We start from the raw sequence: 18,085 nt of genomic DNA, 5'->3' as shown, positions 1-18,085 counted from the left end.
TTGGCTTTTGTTTCCGCATTATAAATGTTCCTCTGACATCACACCTTTCCTTTTCCTTTCTCTGTGCATGAATCGTACAGCTTTGAACACTGGTAGTTCTTTTTTGGGTGCATGCAGTTTTGTCAGAAATCCTGCCGCCTTTCCGGAGGCCCTTTGCTTCTCACGTAAAGGTGCACGGTTTTACAGGGTGGTTTAGAAGTAAAGTTAACATTTCATTTAACATGCAGAAACATAATACAAAGTCAGGCCCTTGAGTGTGTAAATTGTACTAACATAATTACCTTGGTTCATACATAATTCATTCACATATCACACAGTACTTGTGAAATGTAAATTAGTTTGGAGAGGCCGGGGAAGTACTGTAATTATGGTTGACCTGAATGCATCTTCTCCATAAAGGTGTTCTTTGTGTCTTGCTAACTTTCGATTCTCATCTATTTATGAACGCTTATTTTTCTCCCAGGTTGTAGGAGGCCTAGATATCCACAAAAAGATGGTCGTAGACGTGTGACTCTGTAGGGCACCACCCAACACTTTTGCTTTCTTCTCCATCTCTGAAGATCTGCTCAAGACGTCCAGCAATGCTCTCTGTGTATTTAAATGGAAGTATTTTTCTCTGTGAAGCCACATTTTCCAACATGAGCCTCATGAAGCCAACTAAGTGTTATTGAACTTTTATTCTCTCAATAACTCGGTGTAGCACTTTAAAGTCTGAAGGACAGCAAAGATGGAAAGAGCATATCAGTGTGGTGGAGAAAGGGAAGGGGTTGGCTTCTTAATTTATTTTTCTTCATCTTTTATAACAAGGAAATATCTATCTATATATATATATATGTGTGTGTGTATTTATATATAGATATATATGTAGCTTTCTATATGTAGTAGCTAGGTGGGCTTTAATTTAATATACTTGATTCAGAAACAAAACTAGAGTACAAAGTGCCAAGCAGAATATTAACAGTTCAATATATGGATATACATCCTTACTTTTATTTCACACAGTTTTATATATATAGTAGAAGAATGTAAAATTTTAACTGGGTGTTAGGTCAACTCTTTTCCTTTTCCTGTGACTGTTCAGATGTTTCTATATATTGACTGGCTGACAAAGCATTGCTTCTTATTAATTCACCTTAATTACATTTTTTGTAACACAGGAGACTAAGTTTATTTATACCTGTTAATATATTACCAGGGACTGTGTCTCTTTGCTAAATAACTTAGTACAGGTCTACTTAATATGAGAATATAGTTTAATGCTACTGCCAAGAACTAGCCCTCGTGTGCATATAGTAACTGCAGAATGCTTTGATGGCCACTAGATTTCGTCACCTAGGAATGCGGAGCAGTTACAGCTGTCCTGAAGTTAAGGCAAATCTGCTGTTCTGGATTCATGTTAGATACAGCTGCTCAAGGTGTTGGATGCATACATGATTTTCTCTTGTGCTTAGCTTAAGGAAATTAGGATCGACATAACTGTGCAGGATTCCCATCTGCTTATTTTATACAGTACTTAGATTATAAAATGTTCTTGCCATTTAAATTCTCTTGTTTCAACCATGATAGTTCCCCTCTGCATTTAAAGAATACTACAGGTAGCATAAATAACTGGTAATATTTTATATATATATGTATATAGGATTCGTACAGGGGGAAAATCTTGTTAACCTATGCCATAGAGGAGGAAAAAACTTCACGCTATCTAAATTTATACCTCTTGCGGTTCTCCAGTCCTTTGCCTGGAGAATTTTTTTCTTTTCTAGATTTGTCCATATCATAATTTGTAACGGATGGTAACTTGATATATTTGTGTGATATAAAAGTAGTGAGCCATGTTTTACAACTTTATATCATCCCTTCCCTTTTCTGCAATGGTACTATTGGCTGGAAGAAAAACATTTGCTAGATTTTTTAGGACAGTACATCTTTCCTGTATAGTAGTTTTTCTATTAAAAAAATTGTTTTATAATCAGCAGTGGAAAGTGCAGGTTGTCTGAACCTACTTCAATCGAGCACCTGTCTGCCATAGCTGTTCCTTCAACTGAGTGCTGCACATCATGGGCTCTGTCTGTGAGAGAGAAATCCAGGTGCTTGGTGTCCTTGCATGACATGAAGTTTTGCATGTAGATCGATTTGAAATGTTCCTCTTGTTTACATAATTTGCATAATTTAAAAGATAATGTTGCCAAACTTTGGTAAATGTTAATGTTCAAAACAAAAATCTCCACTACATGTAACTTTTCTTCCTCTGGATCAGTACGTGGCTTATAATCCCAGCCAGTGGTTGTATCTGCTCCAGTGTCAACTGCCATGTGCTCTGCTTCAAGGGGGAACTAGTCTTTTGTGAATTTTTTTGTACATAAGTATTTGTTACAAACATTTTAGCAAATGCTTTCGATTTCTCTTACTTGCTTGTGCATATCTTGGCTGGCATTATAGACAGTAGCGCTAATGTTATTTCCTTAGGGGGATTGGAAGGGGAGGGATGAGGTTTTTTTTTTTTAGTTTGTGTGGGGAAAAATGATTTATGTTGAATGTTTAGTTTTTCCTCTGCATGCTACATCATATGTTGTGGGAACTATAAGAACCTTCATACTATATGAATACAAAATAAAATATTTGAACCTTGGCTGGGGTGCTTCAGTACTTACCTAGACCTTTCCTGTTCAACTTAAAGCAGCTCTGCACCCTGCTCTGAAGGAAAGAAAACTTGCTGCTGTTAGTTTTTGTCCCCTCTTTGATTATGAAGATTTATTGAAAAATTGTACCAGGTGAAGACAGTCCCCTGAATACTTCCAGACTTCATTTCAGTGTTTCGAGACCACTTACGTTTTTTTTTCTTACAGGCACATCTGGTTCTCTTTGCTACACATGTGCGAATTGGATAAAATACCTTGTTTTAATTCCTACTAAATTCAGAATGATTGTGGTAAGTGAAAGGTGGTTTAAAAAACAAAACAAGAAAAAAAACCCCTAACCTTAACGTAGGTGGAGAATGAAAGACAGCTTCTTTCTCAAGGAAAGGTCCGAGAGCTCTGCTGGTGAAAACAATCCTCCCTGTAGCAGGCACCTCCTTTACAGAAGCAGCACAGAAGCCGTTTGCTGTTACTCTTTGTGTTGCAGTTGTTTGGGCCTTCTGTGTGCTGCCCTCTCCCGTTCTACTGCTTTTGGTCGGGATCAGTATGCACCTGCTTTAGGATAAAGACCAGATTACGTTTGTGTGTCCTTGCCTCGCTCTCCCCTTATCTTTCAAGCTAATTGAGATAAGTGACATAAGCAACCAATGGACAGAAAATGTGCTAACCGGGGAGGTGCACTGTTTTACCTTGAGGTGCTCAAAATGGACACACTCTCCCCCATATAGCTCAGACTGTTGAGAGCTGTACATTTAGGTAACTCAGCAAGTCCAAAATCTCTTAGCAATTGAACGCTTGAATGAATTTGGCTATAATAATAATCCCATACTATGAAGTGCTGCACTGGAAACTCGGGCATCGAGAGAAATGCTTATGCAATTTTCTAGTGTTGTTGATAATCTCATTTGGTTTTGTTCACAAACCTAAACTGAATTATTTTGCAAGAGACTTGGTAACAAGTTCGGTTGGCAGGGTCAGGAGAAAAGGGCCCACATTTAATTGGCAATTTGGGACTGTGGCTGGGCTCTGCCATCTCTCCCCCTGCTCTGTTGCACGCATGTCGCATTTTAAGGAGGAGACGGCACTTTACAGTTGCTTGTGCTCTGGTACACTGGCATGCACTTAACCTGGAGGCTCTTAGCTGCACTAGGCTGCCCTTACAGATCATTTGCGAGAGACTAAAAACAAACAAAAAAAATCTATATAGGGGCGGATTCTAGCATTAAGTTCAAATACACAATTTACCTCTTTGTCTTCTTACCATTTTTGTGTGATACATTGTCCCATCAGTAGCAGAGACTCGTTGGGCAGCCTGCCATTGAACTTTGCATTCCAGGTTGACGCTTCCTTTTTCCAGAAAGATACTGATCCTTGATGTGTGGTTATAAACACTTAACTACGCTGATTCCTTTAGGCTCAAGCTCGAAGGCTTTCTGATGTCCTCACAGCAGTCTCTTTAATACTTTGATGTTCACAAAGTCAGTAATGAAGCATGATTTTGTTTGAGGATAAGTAAAATCATGTACCCATACTTCTAGATATAGACACAACCAATTTAACATAACTTTTAATGACTATACAGAAATATTGTGTTCAAATCAGACAGCATGTCTGAATGAAATTAGACTGCACAAACAGTCCCGGTTTTATTATGGGCTTCCAAGTCAAGCAGAAGACCGAGTGCTTGCGTAGCTCCAATGTTATACAGAAACCATGAGTCCCAGCCCCAGTCCTTGGTAGTGCAGCTGTGCTGCAGCTCAGAATCTTTCAGCTGCCCTGCTGGCCACTGCCCGAATGTTGCCATAAACTTTTGATGGAGGACTTCCTGCAGAAGAAAGCACAAGTCCAGTCAGCAAACAAGATAATCTATGTCACAGAAACAGCTGTTTTGCTCTAAGTCTGTGTTAAGTGGAGAAATAAGGCCATGGGTGAGAAGGATGGTCAAGGTTAGCCCTGTCTATTACTGCAAGCGCAGAGTTAAGCTGCTGCTGTCGGTGTGGGTTGCCCCCTTTAGCTTTCTAGACAGTGCATTCAAAATAACCCCTGGGGAATACTGCAGCTAAAGCAAGCAGCAGAAAATCTTCCTCCTGCACCACGGAGAGGGTTTTGGAGCCAGAAACCAAGCCTGGGCTCCCTGCTCCTTCCCCAAACCCTTCTTCTAAGGGCAACAAGACAACTCCCAGCAAGCTGCCTGCTCCAAATGCAGGTGTGGACCTCACCAGGGAAGAAGGGAAGGCCCACAGAAAGCAGTTTCTCAGACTGCAAGATCTATTTATGTAATGGAGAAGATTAGATAACAGGACTTACCTAAAATTAGATTGCAAATTGCTGTTCGTGCCATTTTAATGTTCTGAAAAGATCCCAAAATATGAATTTTCCTGTAAAAAAGCAAAGTAGCATTAATGGGAAAAACCTCCCTGTGTGATTACATAGTTAATGGAGCATCTAAGTTGGAGGTGGGAGATGAACATGGAATTTCAGATGAGTGGACTAGTTCCTTTTCTGCAGTTGTAATTAAAAAACCCCAAACACTCAAAATCGGAAAACCTGCAACACAGAACCTGAACCTGTGCTCTTGTAAATCCTTTATAAAATCAATTTACAATTTGCAACTTTAACAGTGTAGCAGTTTTAGGAGGAAAACTGTTGCAGGGTTGGTGGGTTCAACTTCGATTATTCGTAAAAAGGAATTCTTATGCTGTGTAGAATCACTCAGTGCTAGGTGTGCTGCTGATGTTGTCATCGTTCTCAAAAGTTCAAATAAATAAACAGTTAGCGTTCATTAAAAATAACACATCATTTGTCTTACTACTGCTCTACAACAGTTTCAAAAAATTCAAGTTATCGTTGGTCTTGGAAGAGGACGTGGATTCAGTTGGAGACTGTGCTATGCCTAGAAGGAAGTCAGTCAATACTTACGCGTCAGCAAGAACTATTCGTGTCCTGGTTACGTTTTCTATAGTGAATTTTGTCTTGCCGCCTTTGCCTGCTATTCTCCCTATTGCTCTTGACAGATGATCGCCTTTCAAAGGTTTGACTAAAACGAGAATAACGCACTCAGTAAAACAGCGGTGGTGTGTATTTCTGTAATGCTTTCCTTGTTCAAGTTACTGGAAACAACTCCCTTTAAGTAATATGAAAGCAACTTTACAATAGTTGAAATATATATATGTACCTATAGTCACCTATATGACTAAAGTGAAAATCACATCCAGTGGTATGTGACCATGGGCATTGAGAGAAATTCTCATACAGAACTGCAGTGGAAGGCATTCTCTTCATTACTGAGCAATTAAGGTTGAGGAAAGAAGTGGAGCCAGAGTGCACACAATTAACACCAGCAGACATGAAATGGATCGCACTTAGATGCTGCTCTCCTTGGATGCTTGCTCTCCAAGGAGTCCCACTGATATGTGAAATAATTAATGTTTCTGCTGCCTACTTCCCACCCCTCGCTGTCAGGATAGTGGGAGGAACAAAGCCCATTCCAGTTTAAAAATCTAGCAGATGTATTCCCCAAAACACTCCATTTACGTTTACGTCACCTTTTACGTTTAAAACAACGTTTATGCTGTGACAAGAAAAATCCTGACCAAGTGACATTTAAGAATAAAGGTTTGGGGGGTGTGGTTGGGACATCTTAAAAAATGACAACCCTTTCAACCCGCCTGTACCTGGACAATAATTCTATGTATTGGCATGAAGGTTTTCCTGATCCCTGGGGATAAGTGACAGTGACACAAGTGGAGCAGGGGAAAAAAAACCCAAACAAAAAATGTATTTGCAGATGGTACACACGACTACTTGAGTACTGCAGCAGAAGCTACTTACCATCTGTAACTTCAAATGATTCGAGAAAAAGATCATCTAATCTGATGAGGGCAAGAGCATCCTAAAATATTAAGAGATTTGTTATCAGCATGAGTGTTACAGTACCACAAGAGTTGCAAGCTTACATGTTTTCTTTACACACATAAACAGATGACAGCAGTAGTATTTCCCCACTTAACATCTCAAACAATAGTCAGCTGAAATTACATCAGCTATTTTTTTCAACAGCAAAACAAGCATTTATTTCTGTGCGGAGAACCCTACAAATGCTTACCCCCCCGCCATTCACCGCAGACCTGCCTATACTAGTGAAGTCAGTACAAGTCTGTGGCAATGAGCAGCCTGTATGATACTGCAAAAAGTGGTTTTGGTTTCTCCAAGTAAATTTTGAGTTTTGAACAGGCTGATGTTACTGACTGGGACTAAAGCAAAATGAAGAGTGTCTACATATGCAGAGCACCTCAGAGCCAGAGAGAATATAATTTCCTGCTTGCCTCTCACATACCATTAAATATTTCCTCCATTTCATAATTTTAATTTTGTGCTGTTTGAAGATTACCTTTTTATTCTGCAGTAGCTTAAGAGATTAGACTTCCAGTCCAGTCACAATTTCAAACAAATATACTTCTAGACAACCACCTAAAGATTTTTATTTCTTTCTTACTGTAATTTGCAGAGAGGCCAAAGACTTCATGCAAGCAAATTCAAGCAATCTCACAATGGACCTGTGGGGAGACTCACCTCTACTTGAAACCCAAGTATAAATGCTTTCACAAAATCAGCTGCTTTTGTTAGAGCGCTGAGATCCTTTGTCTCTTGACAAGTCTGCAAGACAGGAAGTTATGTCTGCAAATTAAGACCATGCAAATAGGATCAGGACTTGAAAAATGTAAGAGATGAAGGCTAACCATTAAAAAGCCACATTTAGGTAATGCTCCTATATTGTGTTTTACTGAAAGACCCAAGTGATAAACTTTGTGCTTATGATGTCGACCCTCAACCACAAGAATTGTGGCCAACTACCAGAGCCTGTGTTTGGAGGGGAGGGAAAAGAGAAACTGCTGAAAATCCTCACCACCAGTAACCAAGAAAAACCTTTTTTATGAAAAACAAACAAAACCAACCGCAAACAAAACAAAACAAAAAACCACAACTAAACTGCAACACAGAACAGCAGAATAAGAGAGAAGGATGGCAGGAGACAGCTTGAGGAGGGAAAGTTACTTGAATGACTTATGTCCTAAAGATGTTTTAGCAGGTGATTAGAAACATGGACAGGTTCAATAAAACACATAGGACAAGAGAAACAAGATATCTGGAACACACAAATATTTGAATATTTGACATTCTGAAATGTCATTTACAGCTTCCACACCACATCCAAGAAATGACAGAAACTCATTTCAAAGATCTCAATTGTTTTATACTCATGATAGATACAGGCAAAATTCAGTCAGCTTGATTAAGAACACAACTACCTGCTTTTCAACCAGACATTATTCCGTATCAAAAAGCGGTGTTAAAATCCCAGGTTTTTCACCTGCATCGTTATTCAGTGGAATTGCAAGAGTGCTCCCGCTCCGCCCTAACGTTCCTTTCTAGTTTTTTCTAGGAAGTGTAAATAAGGGACAGGTCTGTCACCTTTCTGATAAGCTGACCAACTTGTCACTAACGATACAATTTTTTTCCTCTAGTTGCTACCATCAAACCTGTGGTAAGATTTCAAGGTTAGGAAGCAAAATTACTATTGGTGTCTATATTTTCACCATTACATTATAAAATCTTATACACCAACATTGCTAATACAGTAACTCACATGTCAAAGGCATAGCATGAGCTTTGGATATACAATTAAAACCAGCTAGTCTGAATATTCCTGAGAAGGAATGAAAATGAAGAATGAGCATCTACAAGATTTGCAGTTGGTACCTGTACCCTAAGCTACTTCAGCGTGATCCAGTACAGAAAAATCACAAGCTATTAAACTGTGGCCCTTCTGCCACAAACAAAAGACATTAGAAGATTCGGTGGCCCCCTCAAAAGACGCCGTCAACTCAAAGTTGTCCCGAAAGAGTTTAGGAGCCTTAAATATCTGGGAAGCATGCATTCCAAAATCATATCTAACACATGGACTAAGAGTCTTTCTTAATTCTCGAGTACCTAGTTTTCTCTTATAAAACTGGAACCCTCCCACGAGCTTATGCTGGCCCTTTCCAGAAGAGATTAACACTTTTGAATTTTACTTATATTAACTACTTGCTTCTAAGCAATAATTGACAGATTTTATGTTGATCCCCAGTGAGGGTTTTCTGGTTAGGTGAAACTACGCAGTTTCCATTTCTCCAAGCATTACGGGGGGATTCAGAACGCTTCCCTAGTCTTTAATAGGCGGAACAAGAACCCTTCTGAGGAAAGGCCCTGCATTTCGGGTATGAGCTGGGAAAGCAGCAGAAGGAGCAAATCTTTACCTTGATTTCGACGTTTCTTGTTTTCAAATTAAACCTGATTTGAAGTTGCAAGTGCTCCACGATAGGCGTGAAGATTTTCATCCAGTTCTCTTTTAACGGAGTGTACCTGTTGGCCGGCACGGGAACCTTCCTCATTTCGCCTTTTCCAACCTGGCGGGGGGGAGAGGGCCCTGAAGCAAGGGGAAGGCCGAGAACCGGACACCGTTCCGGGAGCGAGAGGGCTGTTCTGCCTCCCGCGGCTTCCCCGGAGCGGCAGCCCCGGCCCCGCAGGCCGCGGGCACTCGGTTCCTCTCGGCACCGCGACCAGGCCGGTATTTCCCCCCGCCCGGTGCCCCGCCTACCCCGAGCGCCTCGGCGGCCACCGGCGGGAAGGCCGGCCTCTTGCTGGGCCGCGGCTCCGCCGTGTCCATGGCGGCCCCCCCCAGCGGCTCCTCCCCGCCCGCGGCCGCCCGCCGCTTCCGCCGGCTCCGCTTCGACAAGACGCTGGTGAAGCCGCCCTCGCCCGCCGCCGCCGCCTCGGTCTCCATGGCGACGGAGGGGCAGCCGTTAGAGGGGCTCGCGCGGAAGGCGCGGGGCGACGGCTGGAGCGCGAGCCCACGTGCCTCCCAACGGCCGCCGGAAGGGGCCCAGCGGCCGCTTCCGCCCCGGCCGCCCGCTTCCTGCGGTGCCCGCGGCGGCGCCGGAGCGCGGGCGTCAGGCGGCGGGGCGGGCACCCCGGCGGGGGCGGCGGGGCGGCGGGATGTCGTCGGGGGGGACGGAGCGGCCGCAGCTGGTGGCGCACGTGCAGCAGGCGCTGAGCTACACCCTCTTCGACTGCAAGTGGGTGCCCCGCAGCGCGCGCCTCCTCTGCCTGGGCAGCGCCGCGCGCGGCACCGGCCTCCTCCAGCTCTACGAGCTGCGGGGCGGGCGCCTGGCGCTGCTGCGGGAGGTGAGTGCGCGCCGGGGGCGAGGCGGGGAGCCCCGGGGCGGCGGGGCCTCGGCCCGGGCGTACCCATCCCCTCCGCGGGGACGAGGGCCGCTAGGCCCTGCCCTGGCGATGGGGCCGCGGCCCGAGGCAGCGCCGGCCATAATCCCGCTCGGGATGGAGACCCAGGCGCTCGTCCAGAGCCCGCGGGACTCGCTAGCGGGAAAAATATCAGAAGAAAGCCACGATATCGGGCCTGGTTTGCGTGTTAGATTTGCCAGCCCCGTAACTTCTGTCGCTTCCTTTACTCGCACTACTCTGGCGTGCCTTTGTTGGTTTGTTGTCATGATGTGCGTTACAAGGAAAGCCGGAGGCTCAGGGCTCCGGTTGTGTTTGCTTTTGGGGGGTTTGTTTTATTTTTTTTTTTAACGCAAACTGACCTTTGAGGATTTGCTCATTTTCAGAGGTGACAGCGCCTCGGGTGCATAAAGAGCCCCAGGGCCACAAGCGAATAAACTCCCTGGGTTAAGGTAGCTCTGTGGGGACGAGGCACTGGGGGTGCACACACAATACTGCTACAGATTAACTGAAAGAATGGCTCAATTCTCCCTCTCCCGGCCTGCCAGCGGGGCTCTGGGAAGAGCTGGGACTCCCGCTGCGTTGTATTTGCAGATGAGTAGAGACAGCAGCCTCTGAGCATCGTTAGCAAGCTGAGGTGAGAGGTTTGCTCGATTTGGGTTTTTTTTTAAAGACCATTAAACTGAAGTCTCTGCTTTTCTGTGCACAAAGACATAAACACAAAGTGTAATTCGCCTTTGATAGCATTTTGATTGTATTTTATGCCAAATGTCCTATGTCCATTTCACTGAAATCTGCCACCCGTGGACTCTCAAGAAACTGCTGCCGCAGTCTGCAGTTGTGTTGTTTTTTTCCATGTGCTGATACAGAATGTATCCTTTTTTAAAAGATTGAGAAGGCTAAACCTATAAAATGTGGAACTTTTGGTGCTACATCTCTGCAGCAAAGATACTTGGCTACAGGAGACTTTGGTGGAAACCTTAACATATGGTAAGCACAGATATTCTTTCGAACCTTTTTCATTTGATGTTTTATGTGTCTGAGCTAATGTTTCTGTTTGTGGCTGGCTTTTGTACAGATTGCTCTCTGCGCTGCATGCGGTTGGGACCCAGCCGTAAGCTTTGCTGGCTACTGTATGGGAACATGCCTCTTTTGTAAAAACAACGTGAATTCTGCAAAACGGTTTAATTCAGTGCTGTTTCACTTGCATCTTCTGTGTGCAGCTACAAAAACCTGTTAAAGTTCTGCTAGGTCCTTTTCTGGAAAGAGGATTTTGAATGGATGGATGAGTACAAATAAGAGGTTGTGTTCAACCTAAAAGTGACGTCCAGATCAAATGCGTATTTTTACTCTTGAAGTTTCAAAGGTTTTTTCAGGTCTCTGAATGATTTGTATAATTAATTTGTGTAGGTAAATTGATTATCAAATAAAGCTATAGGGTAAAAAAGGGCTTGCTTTTTATTATTATTATTTTATTATTGTAATAATAATATAATAATAATAAAAAATATAATAATAACAACAATAATAATATTTCCCTTGCCAAGGAACTATTGATTCTGTTTTGTTGAAATAGCAAGAATGATATGGATTAGTCACTAGTTGAAATTTAAAATAAAATTCTGGAGGATTCTCGAGGGATGAGAATCAGTGGAAAAGAACTGTGAAACCCACAGTTGGATGCAACTTTCATTTGAAGTTGAGGAGCAGTAGTCAGAGCTAGGTGGGGATCAGTGAGTAAGGTCATTTTATATACTTACTGAAAGTAAAGCTGACTGGAGTATTTTGATCTGTAGCGTGATTCATTTTGAGCCCAACATAAAAACTGGTTCTTGAGGGTTGCTGTGGTGAATCCCACAACTGCCTTTACAAACAGGGAAGTCCAGAACTGAGCAAAAACTTTCAGACCAGTCGAAAGCAGTAGCCAAAGAAGGAATCAAACAAAGACTCGTGTTCTTAATGGTGATATCCGTATTTTGTTCCCACTGTTAATCTGAGTTTATATAATTTGTGCTCAAGTCTCCTCTCATTTTTATACGAATCCTGAGTGTCAAGGAAAATGCCATATTATCTGTTCTTTTCTTTCTTGCCTAGGAATTTAGAAGCTCCTGAAATACCAGTGTATTCTGTGAAAGGTCATAAGGAAATCATAAACAGTATAGATGGTGTAGGTGGCTTAGGAATTGGGGAAGGTGCACCAGAAATTGTGACTGGCAGTCGAGATGGTGAGTTAGTGAACTCTGAAAGTCTTTTCAGTTATTCTGAGAAAGTAGTCTGCAAGCTCTGATGGCAGGGCGCAGTCTGCCATCTGAACTAGTTACAAATCTGTTGCAACTAGTTCTTCATACGCTGTCTTTTAAATCTTGCTTGGGATACATTTTCTCTAATTCTTTTAGAAGCTGTAGATAAGCAAAAGATACTGTTGTCACTGAGCATGGGACAGAAGGAGTACAAAGGAGAATAAACGCAAAATACCAGCTAGAGAAAATATATTCTTAACATATAAAGAGAAACAGAGAGAGAGAAAATATATAATTTCACTTTATTTCTGTTTTATTTTTTTCTATCCGCTAAATGCAGTCTGGCTTTCTGGAATTCAAAGAGATGTTCCTTTTTTGAATGATCAGGCTGAAAAGCAAAGGCCTTCCCTGGGAAGATGAACGCAACGTGACAGTGTATCCATAATACAAAATCCATTGTCCTTCTTTCACAGGAACTGTGAAGGTATGGGACCCGAGACAGAAAGATACTCCTGTCGCTAATATGGAACCTGTACAGGGGGAGAGCAAAAGAGACTGCTGGACAGTAGCATTTGGTAATTTATCAGATTATAACTGTTCCTCCCTTTAATACGATTGTGCTTTGACAATTATCAAAGTATTTCAGGATGTTATGGAATAGTTTATTTTGTATGGACCAATCAGTAGGAGGTTTTGCTTTTCAACGTTGTCAAATTTACGTGTGTTTAATGTGTTTTTCAAAAGAAGCCAATTTTGTGATGGCTGGGTTTTGGACTCTTTCTCTTATCACCTTTGGTCAATCATTTCACAGATAAGCTGTGCAAGCTTTATTTCGATGCCTAGGAATGTAAAAACAGCATATCCAGCTGCATTGTCCTGAAGGAGTGTAAATGTTGCAGCGTGCAAGGAACCAATCGCTGTTGTAGCGTAGTTCCAACTATCAAGCATTAAGGCATTAATTTAAGAGATCTTGAAGCTAAGAGCTAATTAAAGACAAGAAAAATGCTTGATGTGTGCTCTGCATTTTTCCTTTGGAGAGAACAAGCTGCTTGTGTTCTACACAAGCTGGTGTTTCTGGATTAGCTCCATTTTTGCCTCCAGAGTCAGGGAGTGAGTTTTACAAACTGCTAATAAGTGCATGGATTATAATAACAAAATTGATAGTAAGGAAAGGACATTTCCTGGCAAGTAGGTGCAACTGTAATGCTCATTGCTATTGATATCTTTGTCTTCTGCTTTGATGAACAGAGGAAAAAGCGGCCTCATGTTTTCTTCAATTTTCTTTTGAATTACTAAAGCTTGAGCCAAGGACAGGTTCATCTTGAACTACGTGCTCTGGGCTAACTTCTTTCAGACACTGATGTGCTTCCTTGATCCTGTCAGCTGACAGTTTTTGGAGACAGGCTTCTGCATCTGTCTAGTGATGGCCATGGTAACACGCAGGGCCTCCCTACGGGTCTGTGTCTGCAGAAAAGTCGTCTTGTCCTACTAACATTTCACGCTTGAGCGGCTGGTTAAGGAACTGCTTTCTGCCGCGGTGCTGTCTGGGGAGCACGGTTTATAGCAGATGAAGATTTAGAGAAGGAATGTATTTGTATAGGTTTACAAGAACCAAGTGTGCAGTAGTTGGTCTGTGTGGTTTAGGCAGTACTTGGCAGGGGGAATAAGAATTTTGTTCACATTTTTAAAAGACACAGACTGCCAGTTTTGAAGCTATATTTTCTATACCTTTCAGGTTTGAAAACCAGACTGGTCATTAAGTCTTAATATCCCAACAGTAATATTTTTCAGGCATAAATGTAAGTTGAAATTGCAGGCTCAGGAGGTCCGAAATTTACAGACTAAAGAGGGTTTCTGCATTCTGATTAATTCTTTCTCTGTGCCCAGGCAATGCTTACAATCAAGAGGAACGTGTTGTATGTGCTGGATACGACAATGGGGACATTAAATTGTTTGACTTAAAAACCATGTCACTACGATGGGAGACCAACATTAAGAATGGGGTAAGGAAACCATGAAAGTATTTTTCATCCCAGCTGCTATGCAGGATGGAAAAATTAAAAGGACTCTGTCTACCTGAAATTTACCCAGAAGACGTTTCTGCTGAGATTGTACCAAGGAATCGTTTTCTTTAAGTTCACCAAACTGTACCCTTCAAGTTCTTGGTCTGGATAGCATGGGGTATTTTTCAGTAGATTCATGTTTTCAGATGATTTTGTTATTTCCCAGTTGGTGATGTTGTCATTGTAAAAATAACCAATGATTAATATATAGGTACAAATCACAAACCCCTCATTTTTTTAGCAGTGGCTAAATTTCAAGGCTGAATGTATTTTTTTATATTTCCAGGTTTGCAGCGTGGAGTTTGACAGAAAAGATGTAAATATGAACAAGCTAGTGGCCACATCGCTTGAGGGAAAATTTCATGTTTTCGATATGAGAACTCAGCATCCAACCAAAGGTTTTGCTTCTGTTTCGGAGAAGGTATGGGGAGACAGAGAGTTTCTTAACAAGAGACAAACTTTTTGAATATACGCTGTCAAAGTACTACTGTTGTCTTTGATAGGTAATAGATGCCCAGGTTCCTGGGGCACAAGCTGTGCGGTAGTGTGGCTGGTGTGGCCCCAGGTGCAAGCAGTGAAAGGGCCCCTGTGCATCCACCTGCCAGCACTCACCCAGGTTTCCTTCCTTTTATAACCTGATATTTGGGCTTCTCTGCTCTTTGGGTCCTGTTGCAGTTGCAGTGCACTTCTGTGCACTCAGCTGTGCCCGTAGTCCGGGAGTCATGTTTATTGGAGGCCATATTAAATTGTGATGAGCATGCAGATTCAAATCTTAAATATATCCCAAAACAAAGTGAGCCCTCTGCAAACACTTTTCATCCTGCAGTCACCAGACCTCATATGAGACATAGAAATCATTATTTTTCTTCAGAAACAAACATTTTTGGATTGGGATGCTGAGAGTGAGTGAAAGGATATATAGGAGAGACTTAGTGGCCTGGAGGCTGTTAAATGTGGAGAACTCTTATAGCCTTTCTTCTTCCACCTGTGACCACTGCATTGATTAGTTTAAGTTCTTTATAAAACAGTAATTTTTTTTTTTTTTTTAGTGAACAAAATCTGATGATAATTAGAGAAAAGGAACTTCTGTGGTGAAGTTCTCTAGGACTGCCTAAATTAGAAAAAGCTGAGTTTCAACTTAATGTCTTTAAATTATTATTTTCCATGCCACCATTCAAGGCAGATAAGCTGTTGGAAGTACTTTGATTGATAACACAAAAGTATTTACTGAGTTAGTGTTCGTGATAATCAAAATGTGAAAACGTAGTGTCTTATCTATCATTGACTGCATTTAAGCTTTTCCTTTTGGACATTTTCAGTCAGACTACATGTGCTGGGGTTTTTCCTTAAGTGATTTCTTTTGCTATGTGATCTTGCTGTTCCGTGTCTGAGATTTAAATTTGGATCGTGGATTGATTGTTGTGTTCGCAGAATGTTTGTAATATATTCCCTTCCAGTAATGATTTTAAGAGATGTCAGACATTGAAATTAACCTTGTGGTGACTGTGTCACCTAAGAGCCTGAGAATCCTGTAGTTCTAGAGCGGTTCCTGAAGACGTGCTTATGCAGCTATTTTACCCCTCTTTAACCTTGCTCACGTGGCCAGTCCCGAAGCAGCTGAAGTACTAGTGAGCGGTAGCCTGGGTAGGGCTGCTGCCTTATCCCTGCAGAAGAACGGGGCGCGTTGGAGGCCTGACTTGGCTTCTCCGGCGTGGGAACTGGCCGCTCCTGTGGCAGCGGGTGGCAAGGCTGGAGGAAGGGAAGGTACCTCAGAATGGACGTTCCAATATCCACCATGGGAACACCGGGTTCTCTTCATACAAGTGATTGCTGTTTAAGATTCGGCGTCCTTTCTTGTGAAGCTCATCCGTAACCGACTTTATACAATGCTGATTTTTTTTTTTTTTTTTTATTAGGCGCAAAAATCTACCATATGGCAGGTTCGGCACCTACCACAGAACCGAGATATATTTATGACGAGTGGAGGAGCTGGCAGCCTTCATCTCTGGAAATAGTAAGTGATCACTCTCCAGCCTGCAACAGGGGGAATAAGAAACCAACCATTTATTGTTTTAAGAAAGAATCTTCCTGAAAATAATGAGTGGGGTCCTGCTTCCAACCTCAGAATATCTAGTTAAAATTATTGCTTACAAATGCAGTAGAAAGGGTGATTTCAGTGTCGGTACTTGATCTGGAATCCTGAATTAATCCCTAAAAGAATGTGACAACAGCACAAGTGAATTTTGCCTTTGTCACTTTTCTTAACATAATCAAGATCTAATTATATCCTCTGTTAACAAGGTGAGCAATGGAAGAAAATTATTTCTTAAAATTCTCATATATTAGCAGTTCTGTCTGAGAAGAATATTGAAAGCCTCGACTTCTAATGATTTTTAAATTTACATCTTCTTACATTACGTGGCAAAATAATTTAATCATCCTACATGCAGTGAAGTAGGTGCATTAAGTTTCAGAGGGATAGCTGAGATGAAATTTTCCGGCCTGTGGCAAAAGCCAAACAGTTAAAAAATGAAGGGCTGTAGGAGAGAGGTGTCAGGATTCAAAACTTTCTGCCTCATTTTTTTTTCTTTCATGAAATATTTACTAAGTATGCAGTGTGGATATAGCTGGATATGATTATTCATTATTTTTAAGACACTTATTTGCCTTGAGAACAGAGGAAACCCTTCTCTGTGTTCTTTTTAAAATTAGAAGGATAACATGTTTTTATCAGTAAATTCTAAGTGCGTGTTTTACTTTTCTTTACTTCTTGCCAGCGAGTACCCAGCTCAGCGCTCGAAGAAGGATTCTGAAGGAGCTGAGATGGGGGTGGCAGGTTCAGTGAGCCTCTTGCAGAATGTGACTCTGTCAACGCAGCCAATTTCTAGCCTAGACTGGAGCCCTGACAAAAAGGGACTGTGTGTTTGTGGTGCCTTTGACCAAACTGTGAGGGTGCTGATAGTTACGAAGCTTAACAAAGTTTGACAGGAAAACTAGAACTTCTGATGAGAAAGCAATATAGTTTGCACTCTGTAAATATGGGAGAGCCCTCCTGTTTCCAGTTTAATTTCTCCCTTATTAAAACTGGATGAAAGAAATAGAAACCAGATCTTTCTATTGAAAGTTCAGATACACGCAGTTAGAGTTGTTTGACCGATTGTACCGCAATGACTTGAAGTTGCCTGGGCACAAAACTTTCACCTTCTAGAAATGTGAATTTACATTTAAAATAAAATGTGCCTTTGTATTAACGCAACCTGTAATTTCAGAAATCATTTTAAATTGTTTGTGTTCAGTTTAATCACAGTGCAAATCTGTTCACACTTGTTAAATGGTTTGGCTTTTTTAGATATAGTATTGTCCATATGCATTTATGCAATGGAAACTACTATATACTCCCTCACAGAAACTTTGTGTTATTGGATATATTAATTAGAATGTTTTTTAAAGTGACTTAGGATTCTTCAATGCACTATAGAAGCTATAATGATTGCTGAAATAGTCAGGTTTAATGGAGTAAGCTTTTTATTGAAGATCGTATTGAAATTAAAATATTGAGCAAAATGCACTGTTTTATTATTTTAGTTTGGTTTTGTAACAAGTTTTTATGTTCTGTTGTTTTTATATCTGTTTGTAACTTGGTATTCTACAAATAAAATTACATGGAGTGTTGTCTTAATACGAACAAAGTATATTTTTCAAACCGTCAGAGATTTAGAGAAGGAATGTACTTGTACAGGTTTACAAGAACAGTGTGCAGTACTTAGATAAAACTTAACTCATTTTGCAGCAAAAGTCACTAAAACTTACCTCCATTGTGAAAAACTTTATAAGGTAGCCAAAGTGCTGTCTTTTTTTTTTTTTT

The 18,085-nt window shown here is 41.5% G+C and overlaps 3 protein-coding genes across 6 annotated transcripts in view; 2 read left to right on the top strand and 1 right to left on the bottom strand.

The window, feature by feature from the left end:
• The window catches only part of PPP3R1 (protein phosphatase 3 regulatory subunit B, alpha), a 41,449-nt gene extending 38,820 nt beyond the window's left edge, over positions 1 to 2,629 (top strand). For all 3 annotated transcript variants that reach the window (XM_075147663.1, XM_075147664.1, XM_075147662.1), the window contains one exon: positions 464 to 2,629. In XM_075147663.1, the coding sequence (XP_075003764.1) occupies positions 464 to 511 (48 nt within the window). In that variant the 3' untranslated portion in view covers positions 512 to 2,629. The remainder of the gene's footprint in view (positions 1 to 463) is intronic.
• A 276-nt stretch (positions 2,630 to 2,905) lies between these two features.
• Positions 2,906 to 17,899, top strand: DNAAF10 (dynein axonemal assembly factor 10). 2 transcript variants are annotated; one of them, XM_075147660.1, is made up of 8 exons: positions 2,906 to 2,929; positions 10,807 to 10,907; positions 12,012 to 12,142; positions 12,631 to 12,732; positions 14,045 to 14,160; positions 14,507 to 14,641; positions 16,137 to 16,234; positions 16,998 to 17,899. In XM_075147660.1, the coding sequence occupies exons 1-8, from the start codon at positions 2,921 to 2,923 to the stop codon at positions 17,203 to 17,205; spliced, it is 900 nt and encodes a 299-aa protein (XP_075003761.1). In that variant the 5' UTR covers positions 2,906 to 2,920; the 3' UTR covers positions 17,206 to 17,899. The 2 variants fall into 2 exon arrangements, with proteins under 2 accessions (XP_075003761.1, XP_075003760.1); XM_075147659.1 differs by lacking the exon at positions 2,906 to 2,929 and adding an exon at positions 9,637 to 9,863.
• PNO1 (partner of NOB1 homolog) lies at positions 4,176 to 9,550 on the bottom strand. The gene is made up of 7 exons (XM_075147661.1): positions 9,277 to 9,550; positions 8,936 to 9,085; positions 7,209 to 7,292; positions 6,468 to 6,528; positions 5,556 to 5,673; positions 4,944 to 5,014; positions 4,176 to 4,461 (listed from the first exon to the last, which is right to left on the bottom strand). Exons 1-7 carry the CDS (start codon positions 9,460 to 9,462, stop codon positions 4,394 to 4,396), a joined length of 738 nt encoding a protein of 245 aa, XP_075003762.1. The 5' UTR covers positions 9,463 to 9,550; the 3' UTR covers positions 4,176 to 4,393.
• Positions 17,900 to 18,085: the final 186 nt, after the last annotated feature.

The sequence above is a fragment of the Calonectris borealis genome, chromosome 3 (genome assembly GCF_964195595.1).
Source record: "Calonectris borealis chromosome 3, bCalBor7.hap1.2, whole genome shotgun sequence".
NCBI lineage: Eukaryota > Metazoa > Chordata > Aves > Procellariiformes > Procellariidae > Calonectris > Calonectris borealis.
This window is presented reverse-complemented; position numbering and strand designations above follow the sequence as displayed.